The 18858-nt window shown below is 61.2% G+C and overlaps 2 protein-coding genes across 2 annotated transcripts in view; both read left to right on the top strand.

The window, feature by feature from the left end:
- NPLOC4 (nuclear protein localization 4 homolog (S. cerevisiae)) overlaps positions 1-4663 on the top strand; it is a 42965-nt gene extending 38302 nt beyond the window's left edge. Inside the window, exon 13 of the mRNA XM_012656457.1 lies at positions 3030-4663. Coding sequence (XP_012511911.1) covers positions 3030-3187 — 158 coding nt within the window. The 3' untranslated portion in view covers positions 3188-4663. The remainder of the gene's footprint in view (positions 1-3029) is intronic.
- Positions 4664-8462: 3799 nt separating this feature from the next.
- On the top strand, positions 8463-18321 carry LOC105820001 (chromosome unknown open reading frame, human C17orf70). The gene is made up of 10 exons (XM_012656367.1): positions 8463-8656; positions 8782-8900; positions 9775-10730; positions 11559-11715; positions 12532-13313; positions 14071-14207; positions 15331-15447; positions 16941-17027; positions 17373-17508; positions 17585-18321. Exons 1-9 carry the CDS (start codon positions 8492-8494, stop codon positions 17502-17504), a joined length of 2652 nt encoding a protein of 883 aa, XP_012511821.1. The 5' UTR covers positions 8463-8491; the 3' UTR covers positions 17505-17508; positions 17585-18321.
- Positions 18322-18858: the final 537 nt, after the last annotated feature.

Below are 18858 nucleotides of genomic sequence, written 5' to 3'. Positions count from 1 at the left end.
TCTTGCTCAGGCTGGTTTCGAACTCCTGAGCTCAAACAATCCGCCCGCCTCGGCCTCCCAGAGAGCTAGGATTACAGGCGTGAGCCACCGCGCCTGGCCCAGAGTTATTCTTTATTGATACCTAGGAGCTTGGTGGTCTGTGGAGTCTTAGCATTCCTTGTGTTTGGCTTTTTGTGAAGTTTTCTTTTCATGCAATTCTGATGATGACAATGTCAGTCTCATTACTGGCTGTACCTGCCTTGTATTCTTCTTGCCCTCATGTTTTGAAATACTGCTCAGATGACCCAAAACGACAGGGGACAAGTTAAGCCCACCAAACTCCCTCATGTGAAACCCCACAGTCCACTGTCTTTGCGTGGACAGTGGTGTGTGGGGGTGCCCTGCTGTCCAGGCTCTGCCCCTTGAAGTCCCCAAGTCCTGGGTCCCCTCCCTGGTGAGATTTTTAGATTCTGCACATAGAAACATTGATTGCAGCAGCTTCGGTATTTTGGAGCCCTCCTTCTCAGCCTGGAAAGATACCAAAAGAGACTGAGCACAGGGAGGCCAAGAGGGTGCAGAGACACCTCCCTGGACCTCAGGGGAGGGCAGGGTGTCCAGGAGGCTGGCCTGGGTTGGGGAAATGAAACAGACCTGGGGGAACATCCTTCTGAACACTTGGCATGTCTTTGCCATCCCCATCAAACACTCGACTCCACCTCTCACACAGAGATGGGGTGAGAAGAAACCCAAGCCCGAGTCTGGCACAAGTCCAGGATGAGTTCCATGGCAGCAGGTGGCAGTGGCCCAGATCTGTCACCTGCTGCAGCTTGTGCAGAGCTCCTTGTGTTCACCCCTCGCTTTGCAGAAAAGTTTATTACGTGATTGTCAAATCCTATCGATGTAGATAGTCTACTCGTGATACTCAATAATTATGCATAGGATTGGAGATGGAAACTAATAATAGAGCAGCATTTATAAAAGTACACAAGAAAGGAGATGCCCAGGAACGGTGTAGTGAAAGTATGTCGCAGCTCTGTGTGAACACTACCATGCTGCCTGAACAACCAAGTACGTGGGAAATAAGCCATCTTTACAGAGTGGGAAACTCTGTAGACTTTCAAGGTGTCAGCTTTTCCCAAATTGATCAGTGCAATCCCAATCAAATCCTCTACAGACATTTTTTTCCCCATGAAAATTAACGAGACTAAAGTTTATCTGGAAATGTAGAGGGCCTAGAATAGCCAAGACAATCTTGAGAAAGAAGAATAAAGTTAGAGAAATTGTATTGCTTGATTTCAAAACCGCAGAGCTTCAGTGATTGAGGTGGTGCGGTGTTGGCATAGGACACATAGCCCGACGGGCCAGACAGAGAGTGGAGAGAGTGGGCAACAAAGGCACCGGGGCAGTGGCCGAGGGGAGGACGGCCTTTCAGGAAAGTGTGCCGAGACCGCTGGTGCCCTGGGCACGCTGCGGCACACGCCACACACGCGGGTCAGCTCTGGGTGGGGCACAGGCCTGCTGGGGCGAGCTGAAACTACAAAGCATTTTTTTCATTGAGTATCTTCAGGACCTTGGGGTAGGCAAAGACTCTTTTACACAGGATGCAGGACCTTGGAGTAGGACACAGAAAAACACTGGTCATAAAAAAATTGGTAAATGGGTTTTATCAAAATGAAACACTTGTGCTCATCCCAGGGCACCATAAGAAACGCTACAAGGCAGGGGGAGACCATGTTGGCAGTACGTACACTGGGCATAAGGCTCATCAGAAACATACAGGGACCTCACCTATTGAAAACCAAAGAGAAGGAGCATAAGAAAAAACTGGGCAAAGGACTGAGACGTTTCACAAAAGGAAACATAGGAATAGCCACTATGGTCAGTCAGGTGGGAGATACAAACTTTTTTTTTTTTTTTTTGAGACAGAGTCTCACTCTTTGGCCTGGGCTAGAGTGAGTGCCATGGCGTCAGCCTAGCTCACAGCAACCTCACACTCCTGGGCTCAAGCAATCCTTCTGCCTCAGCCTCCCAAGTAGCTGGGACTACAGGCATGCGCCACCATGCCTGGCTAATTTTTTTCTATATAATTTTAGTTGGCCGATTAATTTATTTTCTATTTTTAGTAGAGACGGGGTCTCGCTCTTGCTCAGGCTGGTTTCAAACTCCTGAGCTCAAACAATCCGCCCGCCTCGGCCTCCCAGAGAGCTAGGATTACAGGCGTGAGCCACCGCGCCCGGCCAAACTTTTTATTTTTGAGATAGGGTTTTGCTCTGTCACCTACGCTGGAGGGCAGTGATGAGATCATAGCTCAGTACAGCCTGAAACTCCTGGGCTCAAGCAGTCCTCCCATCTCAGGCTCCCCAGTAGCTGGGACTGCAGGTGCCACCACATCTGGCTAATTTTTTTTATAGAGACAGCGTCTTGCTATGTTGCCCAGGCTGATCTCAAACTCTTGGCCTCAAGTGATCCTCCTGCCTGGCTCTCCCAAAGTACTGGGAGTAATTACAGGCATGAGCCACTGCGCCCGGCCAGAGACTAAAACAAATGAGAAACTACTACACATTCATCAGAGTGGCTAAAATGAAAAAAACCTTACAGTATCAAGTGCTAGTGAGGATGTGGAGCATCTAGAACCCTCACATCCCACTTGTGGGATGCAGGACGGTGCCGCCACTCTGAAGAATGGTTTGTCAGTTTCTCAGAAAGTTCAAGATAACAATTACCCTGTGGTCCAGCAGTTGCACCTAGGAGTTTACCTAAGAGAAATGAAAACACAGGTCCCACAGAAAGATTGTACGAGGACGCTCATGGCAGCTTTGTTCATGGTAGCTCAGAACTGGAGGGATGCCCCTCAGCAACGGGAGGGAACAGACGCGCGCAGGTGGGGGCCAGGGCATGCTCTGAGCCCATCGTAGCCGTGCCAGGTGTGGGCTGGGTGACCCGTAGCAGCGTTCTCTGCCATGCCTGCCCACATAGAGCTCTTGGGCGGGGTGAGGTATCAAATATCTCTGCAGAAATGACAAGTGCTTGCTTCTCTTCCCGCCCTGCAGGCACAGTCGGTGTGCAACTCCCCGGCCTCCATGAGTATGGCGCCGTTGGGGGCTCTGCGCATGTGGCCACTGCTGCCATGTGGGCCTGTCAGCACTGCACCTTCATGAACCAGCCGGGCACAGGCCACTGTGAGATGTGCAGCCTCCCCAGGACCTAGGGCTCCAGCCCTCGCTGGGTGGGACTGGGCTCAGCCCAGCCCTCTCTGAAGCCGGGAGCACTGTGCAACGTGTTCCCAGTAACGGCCCACGGTGGGCAGCCCTGAGGGGCAGGGGGCTGGCTACCCTGGGGTCTCCGACCCACTGAAGCTTCTCAGCACGTTTTTCCCTGGAGAGGGAGCCACAGCTGGTGTTCTGCAGGCCGAATGAAATCTCCAAACTGGAAACGCAGAGTGGCCCCCACCCAAGAACACACCGCACGCCTAACCCGGTTGACAAGAGCCCGCCATGGTGGAAGGACCACGCACGTCTGAGTCATCACTTGGAGTTGGGGGCACAGGGGTTGCTGCTGCCATCCAGCTTTCTTTCTCCTTCCTTTTTGATGCTTTTCGTTCTTGTCCCCACTCCGCATTTGTTTGGTTGGGAGCTCCTGGTACCTCTGTGTCCTGTTGCTCTGGGGCAGAGGCCCTGCCTGCAAGGCCACTTTTCCTCTCCAACAGCCATTGCCTGGGAACACGCGGGTGACACCTGCTCGACCTGTGGGCTGCAGGTTACTCCGCTGTCTGCCCTTCTCCTCCACCCGACATCCAGGTGGGATTTGAAGTCTGCGTTGGTTATAATAACAGTTATCAGTAATTCCTGCCCGGAAGACTTTTATTTATTTATTTTTTAAGATAAAAACTGCACAAAAGGGGAGTGAGAGAGACTAGTTTCCGCTTCCTTCCCTCCTTTAGTGAAGCCCTTGAGGGTGTGTTCAGGGCGGGTGTGTGGACAGGGGTACCACAGTCAGTTCTCCTGTGAAGTAAACCTCAGTGCCTGAGACTTTTCTACCAAGCCACAGCTGTGACAGCTGTAGACACTGCAGGCTGAGCAGGGGCAACATGGCTCCCGCCTAGCGGGCAGCCCCTCCACATGGCCTGGGTGTGGGGAGAGCTGGATTGCCTGGGACCAGGTGCTTTGGTCCCTTCCCGCCTCGAGTTCCTCTGTCCCACTGCCACGCCTGGCTGCGGCCTTCTGGCACAGTAGTGCGGCCACCAAGACAGGCCTGGGTGAGGCCATTAGGGGCTTGGCCTCTTGTGAGGGCCACTTGGGACCTCTGCAGGGCACTGGGCAGTTGATATTGTACTGGCAGTGTGAGAACCAGGCAGTCCAGAGCATGGTTGTGGTGGGATCTTGCATGTGTACCTGTGGCATCTGAGTCTCCTTGGTGGAGGGCTGCTGCATGGCCCTCCCTTCCCCCAGGGGAGCTGTGGGCATCTCCACGCCTCTTTGCCTTAACGACAGCCGTATTGGAGTTGCCCTCCACCTGTGAGCAAGGGTGGCCCAGCCACAGACTGTGCTTGGAGACTTCTGTCTCCACCCTGGGAGGGGCAAGCCTGGGTGACGGAGCCATGGCTAGCACCTCCAGGTCCACCTGGCACAGGACACCAAATGGAAGGCCCAGGCAGTTTGTCTGCTTTTGGGACCAAGGGCCAATAGGGACAGTCTGTCCAAGCAGAGCTGTCCTGGGGGATGGGGGGGTGGGGAGGAGCTGGGCTGAAGCAGACCCCCGCAGCCAGCTGCCTGCAGCCATGGAAAAGGCGCCCGGGTTCCTGGGCTCCTGCTTGCCCCTGCGTTTCCCAGGCCATTGTGCCAACACTGCTTGCACCTGGGTGGTACTGGGCAGCACAGGTTCTGGGGACCTTGCTGTGGCCTCCCGGTTGCTCCTCCACCTGCTCTGTCTCTGCCCCCCAAGTTACTTTCCTTTCCTCTCCTGTCAGTGTCCCCTCTCTTTGAAGTTCTGGCATTCACAGAATTCATGTTTTCTTTTGTCTTTTAGCTAAAGAAAAAGTGTTGTGATTTCTCTGCTTCTGGTTTTGAGTTACTCTTTGTTCAGTAATGCACTTTATATTTTATTGTCCAAAGAGAGTCAAAGTTAAGCATTCAGGGTCGGGGGTGAACCCTACCCTGCCCGGGCTCTGGGAGGCTTGGCCACCCCATCTCGTACAGAGGGGCAGGCTCAGCCCTGCCTCAAATCCTCACACCTGCCCTTGGTGTGGACACCTCAGGCCACTGGCACCATGACCCAGTGAGGGGATGAGTGCACACCTGCCCAGGTGAACACATGGTGGCTGCCACTGTCTCCTGGCTCTCTCCCCTCCTTGCCCCACCCTAGCTCACCTCCAAGCTGGCTGCTCCTGGGATACAGGTGCTTGGCTAACGGCTTCTGTCTTAGGCTGGCAGGTCTGCATCGCTGGATTTGGACCAGCCCTGCAGTGGAACCTAATAAAGCGCCTGAAGCAACTGTCCTGACGCCGGTGTGTTGGTCCCGCGCACCGAACCATGTGGGTCGTGGCTGGCGTCTGCTTAGTGGACGGTGATTTGGTAACTTGTCCCCCAAGATGTCACTGTCCTCCCCAGATGTGTCTGCACCATTTACAGGTAGGGACCCCGCTACCTGCTCCTCTGCCCAGGCTCCTTGGCCCTGTTCTTCCCACTTAACATCTGGGTGAAGGAGAAGAGCATGTCGGTTTTAAACACCTGGCCTCCCTTGGGTGTCACGTGGGTGCTCCTGGGTCTGTGCTTTGCTGGACAGGTACACGTGGGCACGCAGCCAGTGAAGGACAGAGTCCAGGAAGCCCCATCTACAGCGAAGAGTGAGGCCTGGCGGCCGATGTGCTGCCTTCCCTGTGCCTGAATTCTTCCCACGTGACAGCCAGGGAGCATCCTGAAGGAGCCCCTCTGGTCTCCAGGCACCAGCCTTCCCATCCGTGGGTCCGCACCACTTTGTCCTTTGGCCAGGCGATCCACTGCTCCCTAACAATTACTAAAAAAACATAGAATCCCACACTGATGTCTGAAGGGGTTCCCTGGGGTAAGGCAGACCATACACAGCCCAGTGAAAAGGGGGCACAGGCTTCTGGACTGCCCCCAGTCCCGCTCCCCAGTGTGGCTTTGCTTTTGACGGCAGCGCAGTTCCCCACCCACCGCTTGCCCTGGCCGTGCCTCTCCCATCTCCCCTCCCAGCAGTGGGCTCTTGCTCATCACTTCAGGGCCTTCTTGAAAACCCCCTTATATGAGAGGCAGAGTCCTTGGAGCTTTCCTGCTCCCAGGTTTTATGAAGTGATAGGCTGCTGGACCCCCACCCCCACCCCTGGAAATCCAGCAGATGGAACTGCTTGGACGGTCCCACCCCCCGCACGTGTTTCCTACTGGGCTGTGCTGCGGGTGAGACTCGGCCCCTCGGTGCTCAGCCCTCATTGCCTGCAGCTTCTAGTGCACGGGTCCCCCACAGGAGTCTCACCCTGTATTTGTTAGGCCCCTCTGTGCAACTTGTCCTTAGTGAGATGGTACCACATCCAATGTGTGCTGTGCTGTCCCACACGCTTCCTCGTAGGACGGTGCAACTTCCACATCCTCGACGGGGGCTGCCTCACTCCCTGTCACCCCTTAGCCAGGTGTCGGCCTCTGCTGCGCACAGCCCAACAGCCGGACCCTTTCCTTGTGTCTAACTCACCCCAGGGGTCTGCGCCCAGGGTCCCTTGTGTGGCTGTTGATCGTAAATCCCGTCACAGAGGGGGCTGGGCTATGCTTGGGGCCAGGAGCCTGCCAGCCCCCCAGAGCAGAATGGAGTGGGACAAAGGTGTGACCCGCAGGCCGAGTCTGCTCCGCTCAGCCAGCCTCCTCCCAAGTCCACTTCCTCCCCCACGTGGTCATTTTCTCTAGGACAGTCTTGGCCTCTGTATTGGAAGACGGCCTGGGAGGACAGGGTGGGACCTGGTTCAAGGATGGGGACAGTCTTGGAGGGTTAGGATTGGTGATCAGAAGACCAGCTGAGAATACCTGTGCCCTGTGGGGAAGCTCCGAGTGACGGTGTTTAAGAGGAGCACATCCTCACTTCCTGATTCTGAGGCCACTGAGAGCCTGTCCTGACCTGCCTGGCCCTTCCCTCCCGAGCGCCAAGGCCAGCGTTTCCAGCCTGGACTCCAGAGCAGCCCTGGGGAGCAGGGAGGGCACCTCACTCAAGTTCTGTCTGACCCAGCACCCAGATCCAGTGTGACAGTGGCTGGCTGCCCACTGCCTTGGGGTTAGTACGGGCCCAGCCTCAGCGTGGGGTTAGGATTTCTGTATTCTGGCAGATGCACCAGGCCTTGGTGATGTCAGCTCACTTCACAGCCCAGTGCCCCTAGACTTCTTTTCCTCAGGGTGTCTGGCCTTGGAGCTTCCGCGTTGGCTTCTTAAAAGTCAGGGGTGGGGGGCTCTTGGTCTTTCACTTGTGAATGGTTTCCTGGCCTGGAGGAGGTGTCCACACTGCAGGCACCTCCAGGGGAGCTCGGGGTCTCTCTCCAAAGCCCTGGCACCCAGCCGGTCCCAGGAGGGGGCGGGGTGTCTTGCCCTGGCGTCACCGCGGCCACCCCTCCCCTGTCCCCCGCTGATCCTAGGGAGCCTCTGCCAGTCATTTTCTTTGCTGTCCTCTGCCCCCAACCCAGAAATCCCATTGGCTTACTCGTCCCCACGTGTCCGTGCATGGCGGGGAGCGCACCTCTAAGTCTAGCTCCAACCGGCAACATTCTGGACACGGGGGCCGCGAGGCCGCGGCGTGACTGACAAGAGCTGGCGCTGCCCCCACCCGTCCTCCGGTGTGTTCCTCTGCGGCAGGAGCCAGCTGTTGTCCGAAACTCCAGATAATCGAGGCGCTTACAGAAAAGCTTGCGGAGCGGAGCTCTGGGGACACGCCCCGAAGGGAGCGGGCGTCCGCCCAGCCCGGAGCAGGCTCTGCAAGGCCAGGCCTCCCTGCCCGCCTGGGCACTCCTGCGGCGGCTGGAGCCAAGCAGCCGCCAAGGGCTGCCACGGGCCTGCGTCTGGGCGGACCCCGCGCGCCGGCCGCGGGTGGGAGACGCTGCAGCCCTGGGCGGGAAGCCTTCGCGTTCCTGCGTCTTGCTGTGAACACGTGGACCCCGGCGAAACCGCCGGTCCAGTCGTCTGTCGCAGTGACTGGGCTCCTCCGCAGGCGAGCGTGGCTCCAGCGCAGAGACGGCCCCGGGCCAGTCCCCGCCCCGCCCCCGCTCCGGCTCCGCCCCCGCCTCCAGCCCGGCCCCACCCCCTGGCTCCCGCGCCCGGCTCTGGCTCCGCCCCGCCCCGGCCTCCAACCCGGGCCAGCCCGGCCCCGCCCCCTCCCCGGCTCCGGCCCCGCCTCCGCCTTCAACCCGGGCCCGTCCCCGCCGTGCTGCTTTACGGCGGAAGCCGCGCCGCGTGGCGAGCGGCCGTAAAGGGGCTGTGTGGAGCCGCGCCCGCGGGCGGGCTTCGGCTCCCCGCCCATACTCACGATGGCTGGCGCCGCGCCGCGGGTCCAGTACCTGGCGGGCCTCTGCTGCCCGCTCGGGGGCCTGGCGTCGGGCAAGCCCCGCGTGCTGTGTCACGAGGCGGAGGCCTTCCTGTCCACCGGGAGCGAGCTTGTCTACGTGTATGACCTGGAGGGCGGGCTGCTGACCGTGAGCGCCGGGCCCACGGTGGCGGGACGGGGCGGGACGGGAGGGGGCGGGCGGAGTCGCGCTTGTGGACAAGGAAGGGCCGAAGGCTCACGCCGTCCGCCTGACGTCGCTGTCCTGACACCCAGGCGGCGTACCGGTTCCCCGGCCAGGTGTGGTACCTGGAGCTCCTGGCCCCTCGCCGGGCGCTCTACGTCCTGTGCGCCCGGAAGGGCATTTACTGCTTGTCGCTGGACCACCTGAGCAGGTGAGGCGTGGGCGTGGCCCGTGCGCGTCCCAGCCCGCCCCGACGCGCGGTCGAGGCCGCCGTGGCCGTTGCCACCCCTGCTCTGCTCAGACATCACTCTTTGACCCACATTCTCGGTTCGCCCCGGGTTGGTTCAGATGAGCAGCTCACCGTCACTGCACTTGGGGGTCGTGGGCTGCCAGTAGGCCCTGGAGCCTCGAGCGCCATCTGCGCTGTATTTGGAGCCCCCTCGCCCGACAGCGACAGCGTTGTGAACCGGCTTTCGCTGTTATTGCTGCAGAGAGCGCTTAACAGGTGGGGTCAGATGGTTAAGTCTGCAGGGGGGAGCAGGATCCTGCCCCTTGGACCCTGGTGTATCTGCTGAGGTACAGTTTTGGGAGGAAGGTGTCTAGAAAGGGGAGGAGAGCCTGTGATTGTAGACACAGGAAAGGCACCTGGATCCCGAGTCGGGGGTTGGCAAAGACTGGGTCTGAAAGAAGTGAGCACTGAGCAGCTGGGCCCCTGTCCCAGCACAGCCCAGACTGCGCGCCCGCTGACGGTGGGCTGCACCACAGAGAGGTGGTGTGTGCACCTCATGGTCTGGGCCTCAGAATTGGCCAGCTCTGTGCTGAGCAGAACTGTCTGTTCAAAGTCTGCTTTGGAAACCTGTGTACTTCCTGTCAAGTGTGTCTTCCAGGGACCAGTGCAGAGTGGAGTCCGGGGGCCAGGTGGGAGGAGGCGTGGCAGACACCTGCTAGGAGCTGTGGAGTTACTGTAGAGACCTCAAGATCAGTCCCTGTTAAGACCTCTGACTCTACCGTTCCAGGTTATCATGACAGGAATGTGTGTGTCCCACCCTGCCTACTCCTGACCAACGGTTCCCTTGTTCTCAAAGGTCTACGAGCCAGGATGATGGGGACAGTGAGGACGGCGAACTCCCTTCCTCTGTGATCCCCGTGGGCCCTGATGCCTGCGTCCTCCCCGACGCCTCGCTGTGCGCGTTCACTGTGCTTGATGGCACGCTTGTCACCCTGGTGCAGGGCCCCACCCAGTGGAAGATGCAGCTGTTTGAGTGTCCCTGTCCAGGGGGGGACCCCCAGCCGGGAGGCCAGATTGGCGAGGTAGAGTTGTCCACCTACACCCCCCCGGCTGGGGTCCCAGGGAAACCTGCAGACCCCCGCTTCCTCCCGGTGCTGTGCTGCATGTCACCACCAGCCTCTAGGGCCCCACACCGCCACCTCTGGGGCTCTGGGAGCTTCACACTGAAGGAGGCCCTCTTTGGGCTCCTCTTTGGAGTCGATGCCACCCTCCTGGAGTCGCCTGTGATCCTCTGTGGCCTCCCTGATGGCCAGCTCTGCTCTGTGGTCCTGAAGGCCCTGGTCACCTCCAGGTCAGCCCCCGGTGACCCAAAGGCCCTTATTAAGATCCTCCATCACCTGGAAGAGCCTGTCATCTTCATGGGGGCCTTGAAGACAGAGCCGAAAGCTGAGGAGGCTGCGGAGGAGACGCTGCCTGGTGAGGACGTGCACTTCGACTGCCTGGTGGCCCTTGGTCACTACGGCCGGATGCTTGCCATCAAGGCCAGCTGGGACAAGGCTGGGAATCTGGTGCCGGAGCTGCGGGAGTACTGCCTCCCGGGCCCTGTGCTCTGTGCTGCCTGCGGTGGGGGTGGCCGCGTGTACCACAGCACCCCCTCAGACCTGTGTATGGTGGACCTTGCCCGGGGCAGCGCACCCTTGGACCCCACGCAGCCCGAGGAGGGCCCAGGAGGCCTGCCCCCTCTGCTGTGCCCAGCCAGCCTGAGCGCCTGCAGCGTCGTCACTCTCTCTGTGTCGTCTAGGGCTCCTGAAGGTACGAGCGGTCATTTAAACACGAAAAACTGAAACCCGGGCTGGAGCCTCCCTTCGGCTGTCTTTTCTCCCGGGAATGGGCTTGCCGTTTGTAAACCTGGCAGATGCAGGCTTATCCCCACCTGGTGGTGCAGCCTTGTGGTTAACTCACTTCTTGTTTTGGTGGGGTGTGTCAGGGAGTGGCTGGTTGTGCATGTCCTGCGTGGGTTTAGGGGTCTGGCCCTTGGCTGGTCATAGACTCAGCTTACTGTATCTGCATGACCCAGTGCAAGAGCGTCTCTCCTCGATGGGTCTTACAGGGTAAATCGTCCAGGGAAACTCAAGTCTGTTCAGGTCAAGAGCTTAATATGTTTTTTGCAGGCTAGAAAACACCTGCCCTGATCCCTGTGTGGCCTGCCTATGAGCCCGCCCTGGACTAGAGGCAGGTGGCATCACAGAGCTCAAGTTTTGTGTATTTTTCCCCAGACAAAGCCAGAGAGCTTTGCCTGATGGGATGAGAGGAATAGAACCACCCTCCCCCCACTGTATTTTCCCATTGGGACGGGCTCTGAGTTTGCTAATAAATCTTGCCATGGAAAATATTCAACAAGAGAGAAATGCTTGAAGGGAAAAGCCAGGCTTTCCAGCGCAGGAAGAGAGGGACACAGGTGTGACCGGCGTTGGGAGGCTCGTGTGAGCCAGTGGGAGCCTGGAGGTCAGGGACAGGCACGTCATCCAGAAGGGAACAGACCTTTTGTCTTGGGGACCTTTTCCTCTCTCGGACACTTGTCCTGGAGCCTGGGGAAACTCTGCCAAGCATTGGTCAGGTCCCATGTGTGTCCGTCACCAGGTGGCACCGAGCTCCTGGCCCTGTCTGCCAAAGGCCGCCTGATGACTTGCAGCCTGGACCTGAACTCAGAGGCGCCTGGCCTTTCCGTGGTGAGCAGGGCCAACACAGGCCAGAAAATTAAGGAATTGCTCTCTGGAATTGGCACCGTCTCCGAGAGGTGAGCGGCTGGGCTCTGGCTTGGGCAGAGGCTGGTGCTGTGGCCCTCAGGAGGTGGCATCCTGGGTGGGGCTGTCCTCTGGTCTCAACATCTTCAGGTGGGGGGCTGACCTCAGGTGCTGACAGGCTGTGCCCAGCTGGTACTTTGCCTTTGGCTCCCCTTCGAGAGCCCTGGATGTCGCATTGCTTGGTGATAGGCTGCCTCTGGAAGATGGAAGGGATCCCCTTTTTCAGATGGCGCCCCCACACCCTCCCCCTGGTAGGGGGCATGGGATAGTTCCTCGGCCGATTCTGCACCCTCCCTGTCGGACAGCCCTCCTCAGAGGCCTTGTCCTCCACAGGGGGTCCAGCAGGCTGTTCCTGCAACCCCCTTGGTGCTGGCCCACAGGGGCTGTCCAGAGGGAACGTGCAAGCTGCCCCGGGACCCCTCCCCTGGCTGCTGTGGTCACAAGAGCAAGGGTCCTGCAGACTCCAGGTCCCCGTGGCTGGGACTGTTTCCACAGTGCCTGCTACCTCCCACTGTCCCTGTGGAGGCTGCAGAGGATAGAAGATGCTAACTGGGGATATTTGGGGGTACCTGGGCTGGGGGCAGTGCCAGCCCCATCACGGGCACCTCCTGGCCCCTAAACAGCATGGTAGCCTAGCTGGGCCCCCGAGGCACAGCACCAGCCTCGTCTCTGTTCTCCTCCCTCCTGTGGCCCGAGAGGAAAGGTTGGGTTGGAAAGCTGAAGGCAGCTTCAAAAGGGTTGGGATATGGCAGCCACTGCTGGGGGTCCCCTCCCCTCCCCTCCCCCAGTGCCACGCCTGTTCTTTGCAGAGTGTCTTTTCTGAAGAAAGCGGTTGACCAACGGAACAAGGCCCTGACAAGCCTCAACGAGGCCATGAACGTGAGCTGCGCACTGCTGTCCAGCCGGGAGGGCCCCAAGCCCATCTCCTGCACGACCACCACAGCCTGGAGCCGCCTGCAGATGCAGGATATGCTGACGGCCACCTGCCTGCTGGAGAACCGCAGTGCCTTCCGCCTGGGCCAGGGCTGGACCTTGTGCGTCCAGGTGCTCACCAGCAGCTCCGCCCTGGACCTGGACTCTGCCGGTTCGGCCACCACCTACACCATTCCCGTGGACCAGCTCAGCCCTGGCAGTCAGCGGGAGGTGACGCTGCCCCTGGGCCCTGGTGAGAACGGCACGTTCGACCTGCCTGTGACCGTGTCCTGCACGCTCTTCTACAGCCTCAGGGAGGTTGTGGGCAGGGCCCTTGCCCCCTCAGACTCTTTCGAGGACCCCTTCTTGGATGAGGATCCCCCCAACGTCCTGCCTGAGCAGGAGGGCATCTGCCTGCCCCTCAGCAGGCACACGGTCGACCTGCTGCAGAGCCTGCGCTTCCCCAGCCTGGCCCCGCCCTGCACACAGGCCCCGCCTCTGCGCAGCCCTGCAGACCCTGTGGATACCTTCCTGGAAGCTTGCTGGGAGCCAGGCAGGGAGCCGGGCAGCCAGCCGGTGGGACCTGCCTCCCTGCGGGCTGCGTACCTGCCCCCGTCAGTAGCCTGCATCAAGGTGTCGGCCGAGCTGCTCAGGGCTGCGCTGGAGGACAGCTGCTCAGGTTGGTGGCACTGCCTGGCCCAGCCGCTGGGGGTGGGTCGTTCCTTCTTACGGGCCCTCGATGCTCTGCTGAGGAAATGAGCTTGTGTGTGCATCGTGTTCACTGTTGGGCTCTGGTCTCGTGTTGCCCTCCTGCCACGTTTTTCCTTTAAATCGTAGTTTTTAAAACCTATGTATAGAAGCGTAACCTAAATACAGAAAAGTAGACCTGTCACAGGGGAACAGCTGGGCGAGTCCTCACAAAGTGAGCACCCAGGGCGCCGGCACTGCTGCCTCCGGTTCGGCAGGACTTATCGAGCCGCGCAGAGAGCAGCTTGCAGTCCCTTCCCGCCTGCGACTGGCCTTGTCTCCCACCGTGCGTGTGAGGCCCTTTGTGTCGCGTGACCCGTGGGTCTTGTGGCAGGATTGGGTCCCAATTGCAAATGCTGCTGTTCTTCTGCAGGTGGGGGTTTGGGGAGTTTTTGGATTTGGGCCTGTGCGGGAGGGCGGCTGCAGCCGTCCCTGTGGGAGTGTGTGGCGCCTGCTCTTAGGGTCGCCCGAGAGCACTGGCAGGTCCTCCCCTGGGGAGGTTTTAACCCTCCCCTTGATTAATCGGACGTCCCACCACCACCTGTGGGACCTCCTTCCGCTCGGCTAGCTGGCCATGCTCCTTACCTAGGTGGGGCCGAGGGCAGCTCTTGGTGGGGGCACTTTGGGGCGACCACCAGACGCCCGTGTGGCAGGATCGCCCGAGCTCTCGGCTGGCTCCTCTCTTCCAGGGGTGCCCCTGTGCTGCGCCACCCTGCAGTGGCTCCTCGCCGAGAATGCTGCTGTGGACGTCGTGAGGGCCCGGGCCTTGTCCTCCATCCAGGGAGTGGCCCCAGATGGTGCTGACATCCATCTCATCGTCCGTGAGGCAAGCAGGGGTCAGCAGGAGTCACTCTCCAGTCCTGGGGAAACCGTCTTGATGCCAGCATTCTGAGTGGGGTCCCCGGGTTGGCAGGAGTCGCATTATGGGCCCTGCCCAGACCAGCCTGCCGTGGGGGTGGGGCCCTGGGGTCTGTTCCTGAGCTCTGCAGAGGATTCCAGTGTGGGGGTCCCCTCTGCACCCAAGCAAACCCCCTCAGGCGGGTCTCCATGAAGACTGGCCCTTGTCCAGCACTCTCCACCACGGGTCCCCTGCCCCTTACCAAGGCGGGTTCCCACCTGCTGCTGGGGAAGGGTGTGTACCCCAGGAGTGACCCGGCACCTGCCCTTGAGCCGCTAATCCCTACACCACCAGAGGGCGCCACTGAAAGGGGGCTGCCTGTCCCCAGCCCCGCCGTGCACACCTGCCCCACTGCCTGGGTCACCTCCCGCAGACCCTCACATCCCACCGCAGAGCTTCCTGCAGAGTAGCCCAGGCTGCCAGGCACGTGTGTGTCCCCGGTGGGTGAGGCTGCCTGGGTTTGGGGTCTACATTTGGAGCCCAGCCTCAGTCCCCTCCCCTGGGTTTCTTGGCCTCGCTGCCACACCCCCCACCCCTCAGGCCAGGCCCGTGTCTAGGTCAGGACATCCCTGGGCCCTGGTGCCGGGGTCTGATGGTGGCTCTGTAATCGGTGGTGCTTGCAGCCTATGGATGTCCTTCCTGAGCTCCCAGGCCCTGCGTCCTGTCTCGTGTCCGGGGTGTGGGGAACGATCCAGGCCTCCTGGCTTTGGCCTGCTCTTGCCCAGTTTTGCCGTCTGCTCGGCAGTCTCAGCCTCCAAGGGACACTTGGCTGGCCCAGAGATGGGCCCAGCAGCTCCTCTCTCCCACCAGAGCCCTGACCCTGCTGTCGGGGGTCTGTGGGCCCAGTGTGGGTGGGTGTCTGGGCCGCTGTGCAGCAGGCTCTGGAGGGCAGATTTCTTGCCGTTGTTGGGCCGGCTGGTTCTTCGGGTGGGAAGACCCAAGGCAGGGGAGTGGGGCCTCGTGTGCTCTGGTGTGGGAGGTGCCGTGCAGCCCGAGCCACCGTGGGCAGGGGGCGCTGTGGGCAGGCGGCGAGGCTCCTCCTGTGTTGCAGGTGGCCGTGACCGACCTGTGCCCAGCGGGGCCCATCCAGGTCGTGGAGATACAGGTGGAGAGCTCCTCCCTGGCTGACGTGTGTCGGGCGCACCACGCTGTCATCGGGCGGATGCAGGTGCGTCGCCCGGTGTGGCCTTGCCTGGGAAGGGCGTCCGAGGGTTGTGGGCAGCTCGCGGAGTCCCCGCGTGGGCCCCTGCAGCGGCAGCCTGTGGGGACGGCAGCCACCCGCCAGGGAGCTGTAGGAAGAGCCCCCTCCGCTCCGCCGCCGCGTGCGGTGCTGTGCAGTCGAGTCGTGCACGGCAGGGGGCAGATGCCACCCTCAGGGTGTGCCGTTGGACCCCCAGCGGGCACCCTCGGGTCCGAGGACTGCCTGAGTCCACGTGGCCCATAGATTTCTGTGCCCAGACGTACAGGGAGCAGTGGCTCTGCCCCAGCCCTAGCGGGCGGTGCCAGCTGCCTTCAGGTAGGCGGTACCACTTAAGAGCCCAGGTGGCCGGTGGCAGTGAGCATGTCAGGTCACACAGTGCTGTGACCCCACCTCATTTGGAGCCATGACCCCATCATGGCCCTGGTGACCTCATCACGCAGTGTCCAGCGGCCCCCCCCCCCATGTGGAACCAGGACAGGCTGCCCAAGCTCGAGTCAGGAGCCAGCAGGTGGTCTCCAGGGCAGCGCTGCCCATCACGGGGCTCTGCCCATGAGCCACCCAGTCCCTGGAACGTTCCCGTCCTCTGCTGAGAGCAGAGCTGCGGCCCCTGCAGTGTGTCCGAGTCTCTCGCGAGGATCAGGCCACCCCGGTGACCCTCTCCAAGCACAGGCACGCTCTGAGGGGCCGGGTGAGCTCTTCCAGGCGGAGTGTGGGGGACTTGGGCCAGCTGCAGGGAGTCCCGTGCCGCCGCCTCCGTGGGAATTTCTCAGCGTGGGCTGCAGACCTGTGTGTCCTCCCACCTCAAGACGCCGTCTGTATAGCAGGAGCGTTCTCGTGACAACCCGCCTGGACCGCAGCCCGGGGTTTTCAGGACCTGCCAGACAGGCAGCATCTGCCTTGAGCCAGCACTTCCTGGGGCCCCCGCTGGAGGCCTCGCTGTCCAGACCCGTCCGGGAATTTAGATCAGAACCAGGGACCTGGCTGGGCTTCCTCAGAAAGCGGAGCTGCCCACACACCCATGCTGGCCATGCCGGGTGGACGCAGCCCCCGCCTGGGGCATGGCGGCCCGGAGGGTGCCTTCAGGCCTGAGGCCCAGCGGGGAGCAGCGGGCGGGGTGGGTCTGGATCCTGGCCGAGGAAGGCTTTTTGGGCCATTAAGAGTCAGGCAGTGGAGGGGAAAGAACCCAGCAGAAATTCACGTCCAGGTACTGTCGGGCCGGGGGCTCGTGCTCCGCTGCCCTGGAAGCAGGGGGCGAGGGGGTGACAGCAGAGCGGAAACAGCAAGGGTGAGGGAGCAGGCGCAGAGTTAACCCAGGGCCAGGCAGGGAGGCCGAGGCAGAGGGTCACCCTGCTCAGAGGGGCGTAGGGGACACACCAGGGTCCTGCCAGCCTCCAGACATGGGCGCCTTGGGACAGGTTGTGGGAGCACCCTCTCCAGCGTCCCCACTCTGTGTCCCACAGACCATGGTCACGCAGCAGGCCGCCCAGGGCTCCAGCCCCCCCGACCTCCGTGTGCAGTATCTCCGCCAGATCCACGCCAACCACGAGGTGAGGCGCCTGCCACCCTGTGCCGCCACCGCCACCCTGGGTAGTGGGGGCAGCCCCAGCCCCAGGCCCCTCTGGAGGCAGTGCTCAGATGGCGCCCAGCCCAGCAGGGCCTGCGCCGTGCTCACCGGGCACTCCTGGGACAGGTCATGTCTGTCTCCTGCCTTTGTTCTTCTACCTAAGGGGCTGCGCCCCTGGGCCATACCTCATGTCCCCGTTTTAAGGTCACAGATGAGTACTCCTCCTTGAGCCACCAGCCACCTCCCAAGCATGGTGGGTCCCCCAGAGAGACCCAGCGACATCCTCAGGTAGAGGCTCAGGGCCTGACTGTGGCTGCCCCCCCTGCAGACGCTGCTGCGGGAGGTGCAGGCCCTGCGTGACCGGCTGTGCATGGAGGACGAAGCCAGCTCCTGCACCACTGCCCAGAGGCTCCTGCAGGTGTACAAGCAGCTGCGCAACCCCAGCCTCGTGCTGCTGTGACCAGGTGGGCCCCCCCACCCCCGGGCCCTGTCTACACTCCCCCGTCCTCTCTGACGCCCGCGGTGCCGGTGGTTTTACAGAGAGAAACCGGAACACAAGAGGCTGCTTTCCCGCTCCGGACTCGGGAAGCGCCTGGCCTGGCCAGAGCCTGGGAAGGTCAGCTGGACACCCGCAGAGTGCCTGGAGGAAGCGGGGAGCCAGGTGGATTCCATCGTGAGCAGTGAGGCGGGCTCCGGGCTCTGCTGGTCCTCCCGCCCGCTCCCTGCCCTCTCTGTCACCCCTTCCTCCCAGAGCGGCGTGCGGTCTGGGCACTGCCGGGTGTCTTCCCACCCAGAGCGACAAGCCCCAGGGCCCTTCTGCACTCTGAGCCCCGGAGGCCAGCGAGAAACGGTTTCTGGGGCTGGGCTCAGGGTGGGTTTGTGACTGTGTTGTCACTGTTGCTGCTACTGCCAGGCCAGGGGCCCCAGATGCCTGCTGGGCGGCATTGCCAGGCCGGCCCACAGACCCTCGTCCACCGTCCATGCCTGCCAAGCTGCCCATGCTGGGGCCACCGAGTGTGAGGGGCTCCCTGCGACCAAAGCACAAACACCTTGTAGGGGCTCCCACGGGTGCCGTGGGCGGGCCGTGGCCAGAACGCTCAACAACTAGGTGCCTCTGGCCGGGGCTGTGTCCTCAGCGCTCAGGCCGCCCCAGCCGCCTCCCCGTGGTGCTGCTCTTTCACTATCTGGGGAGGGATGCCTGTCTTCCTGTCCTCCCGCTGGTGCTCTGGGCCACTCCTGTTGTAAGTGTACCCGCGATACACACGGTAGCCGTGACACTTGTGCTTCTCTGCTGTGACAAACAACCTGTCTGTTGAACTTCAGGCCTTGGCTTGTTTTTTGTCCTCTTGCCACCTGGATCAGGTGGCGGCCCCACCCACCCTCCTGGGCTTCCGCCAGAGCCGCTGTGCCACTCGGGGCCGCCAGCACTGGGGTGATGCTCTGAGAAGCAGCGACCTCCGACTCTCCCAGTTAGTCCCAGCAAGGGCTGCTCCTGGGCGTCTGTGGGAGGACCACAGCCACCTGCCTGTCCCCACCCCGCCTTCGCCCCCACAGAGGGATAGGGGCCGGCGGGGTGCCGAGTCAGGGTTCATCTTCCTCTCAGAGGGAGGACGGGGTGGGGCAGGCCCACTTCCTACCCTGCAGTCTCCACCACGTGCCCTCGTAGGGTCCCGTGTTGGCTGGGAGGACTGCCTTCCCTGGGCACCCTTCAGTCTTGCCCGAAGCTGCACCGAGGGGCCAGCCGTCACCTCCCCAAGTGGGAGCCGTGGGCTCTGACCACTGTGTGGTGCTTGTGCCCATACCTTGCTCTCAGC

Source organism: Propithecus coquereli, unplaced genomic scaffold (genome assembly GCF_000956105.1).
Source record: "Propithecus coquereli isolate 6110/MARCELLA unplaced genomic scaffold, Pcoq_1.0 Scaffold501, whole genome shotgun sequence".
Taxonomy (NCBI): Eukaryota; Metazoa; Chordata; class Mammalia; order Primates; family Indriidae; genus Propithecus; species Propithecus coquereli.
This window is presented reverse-complemented; position numbering and strand designations above follow the sequence as displayed.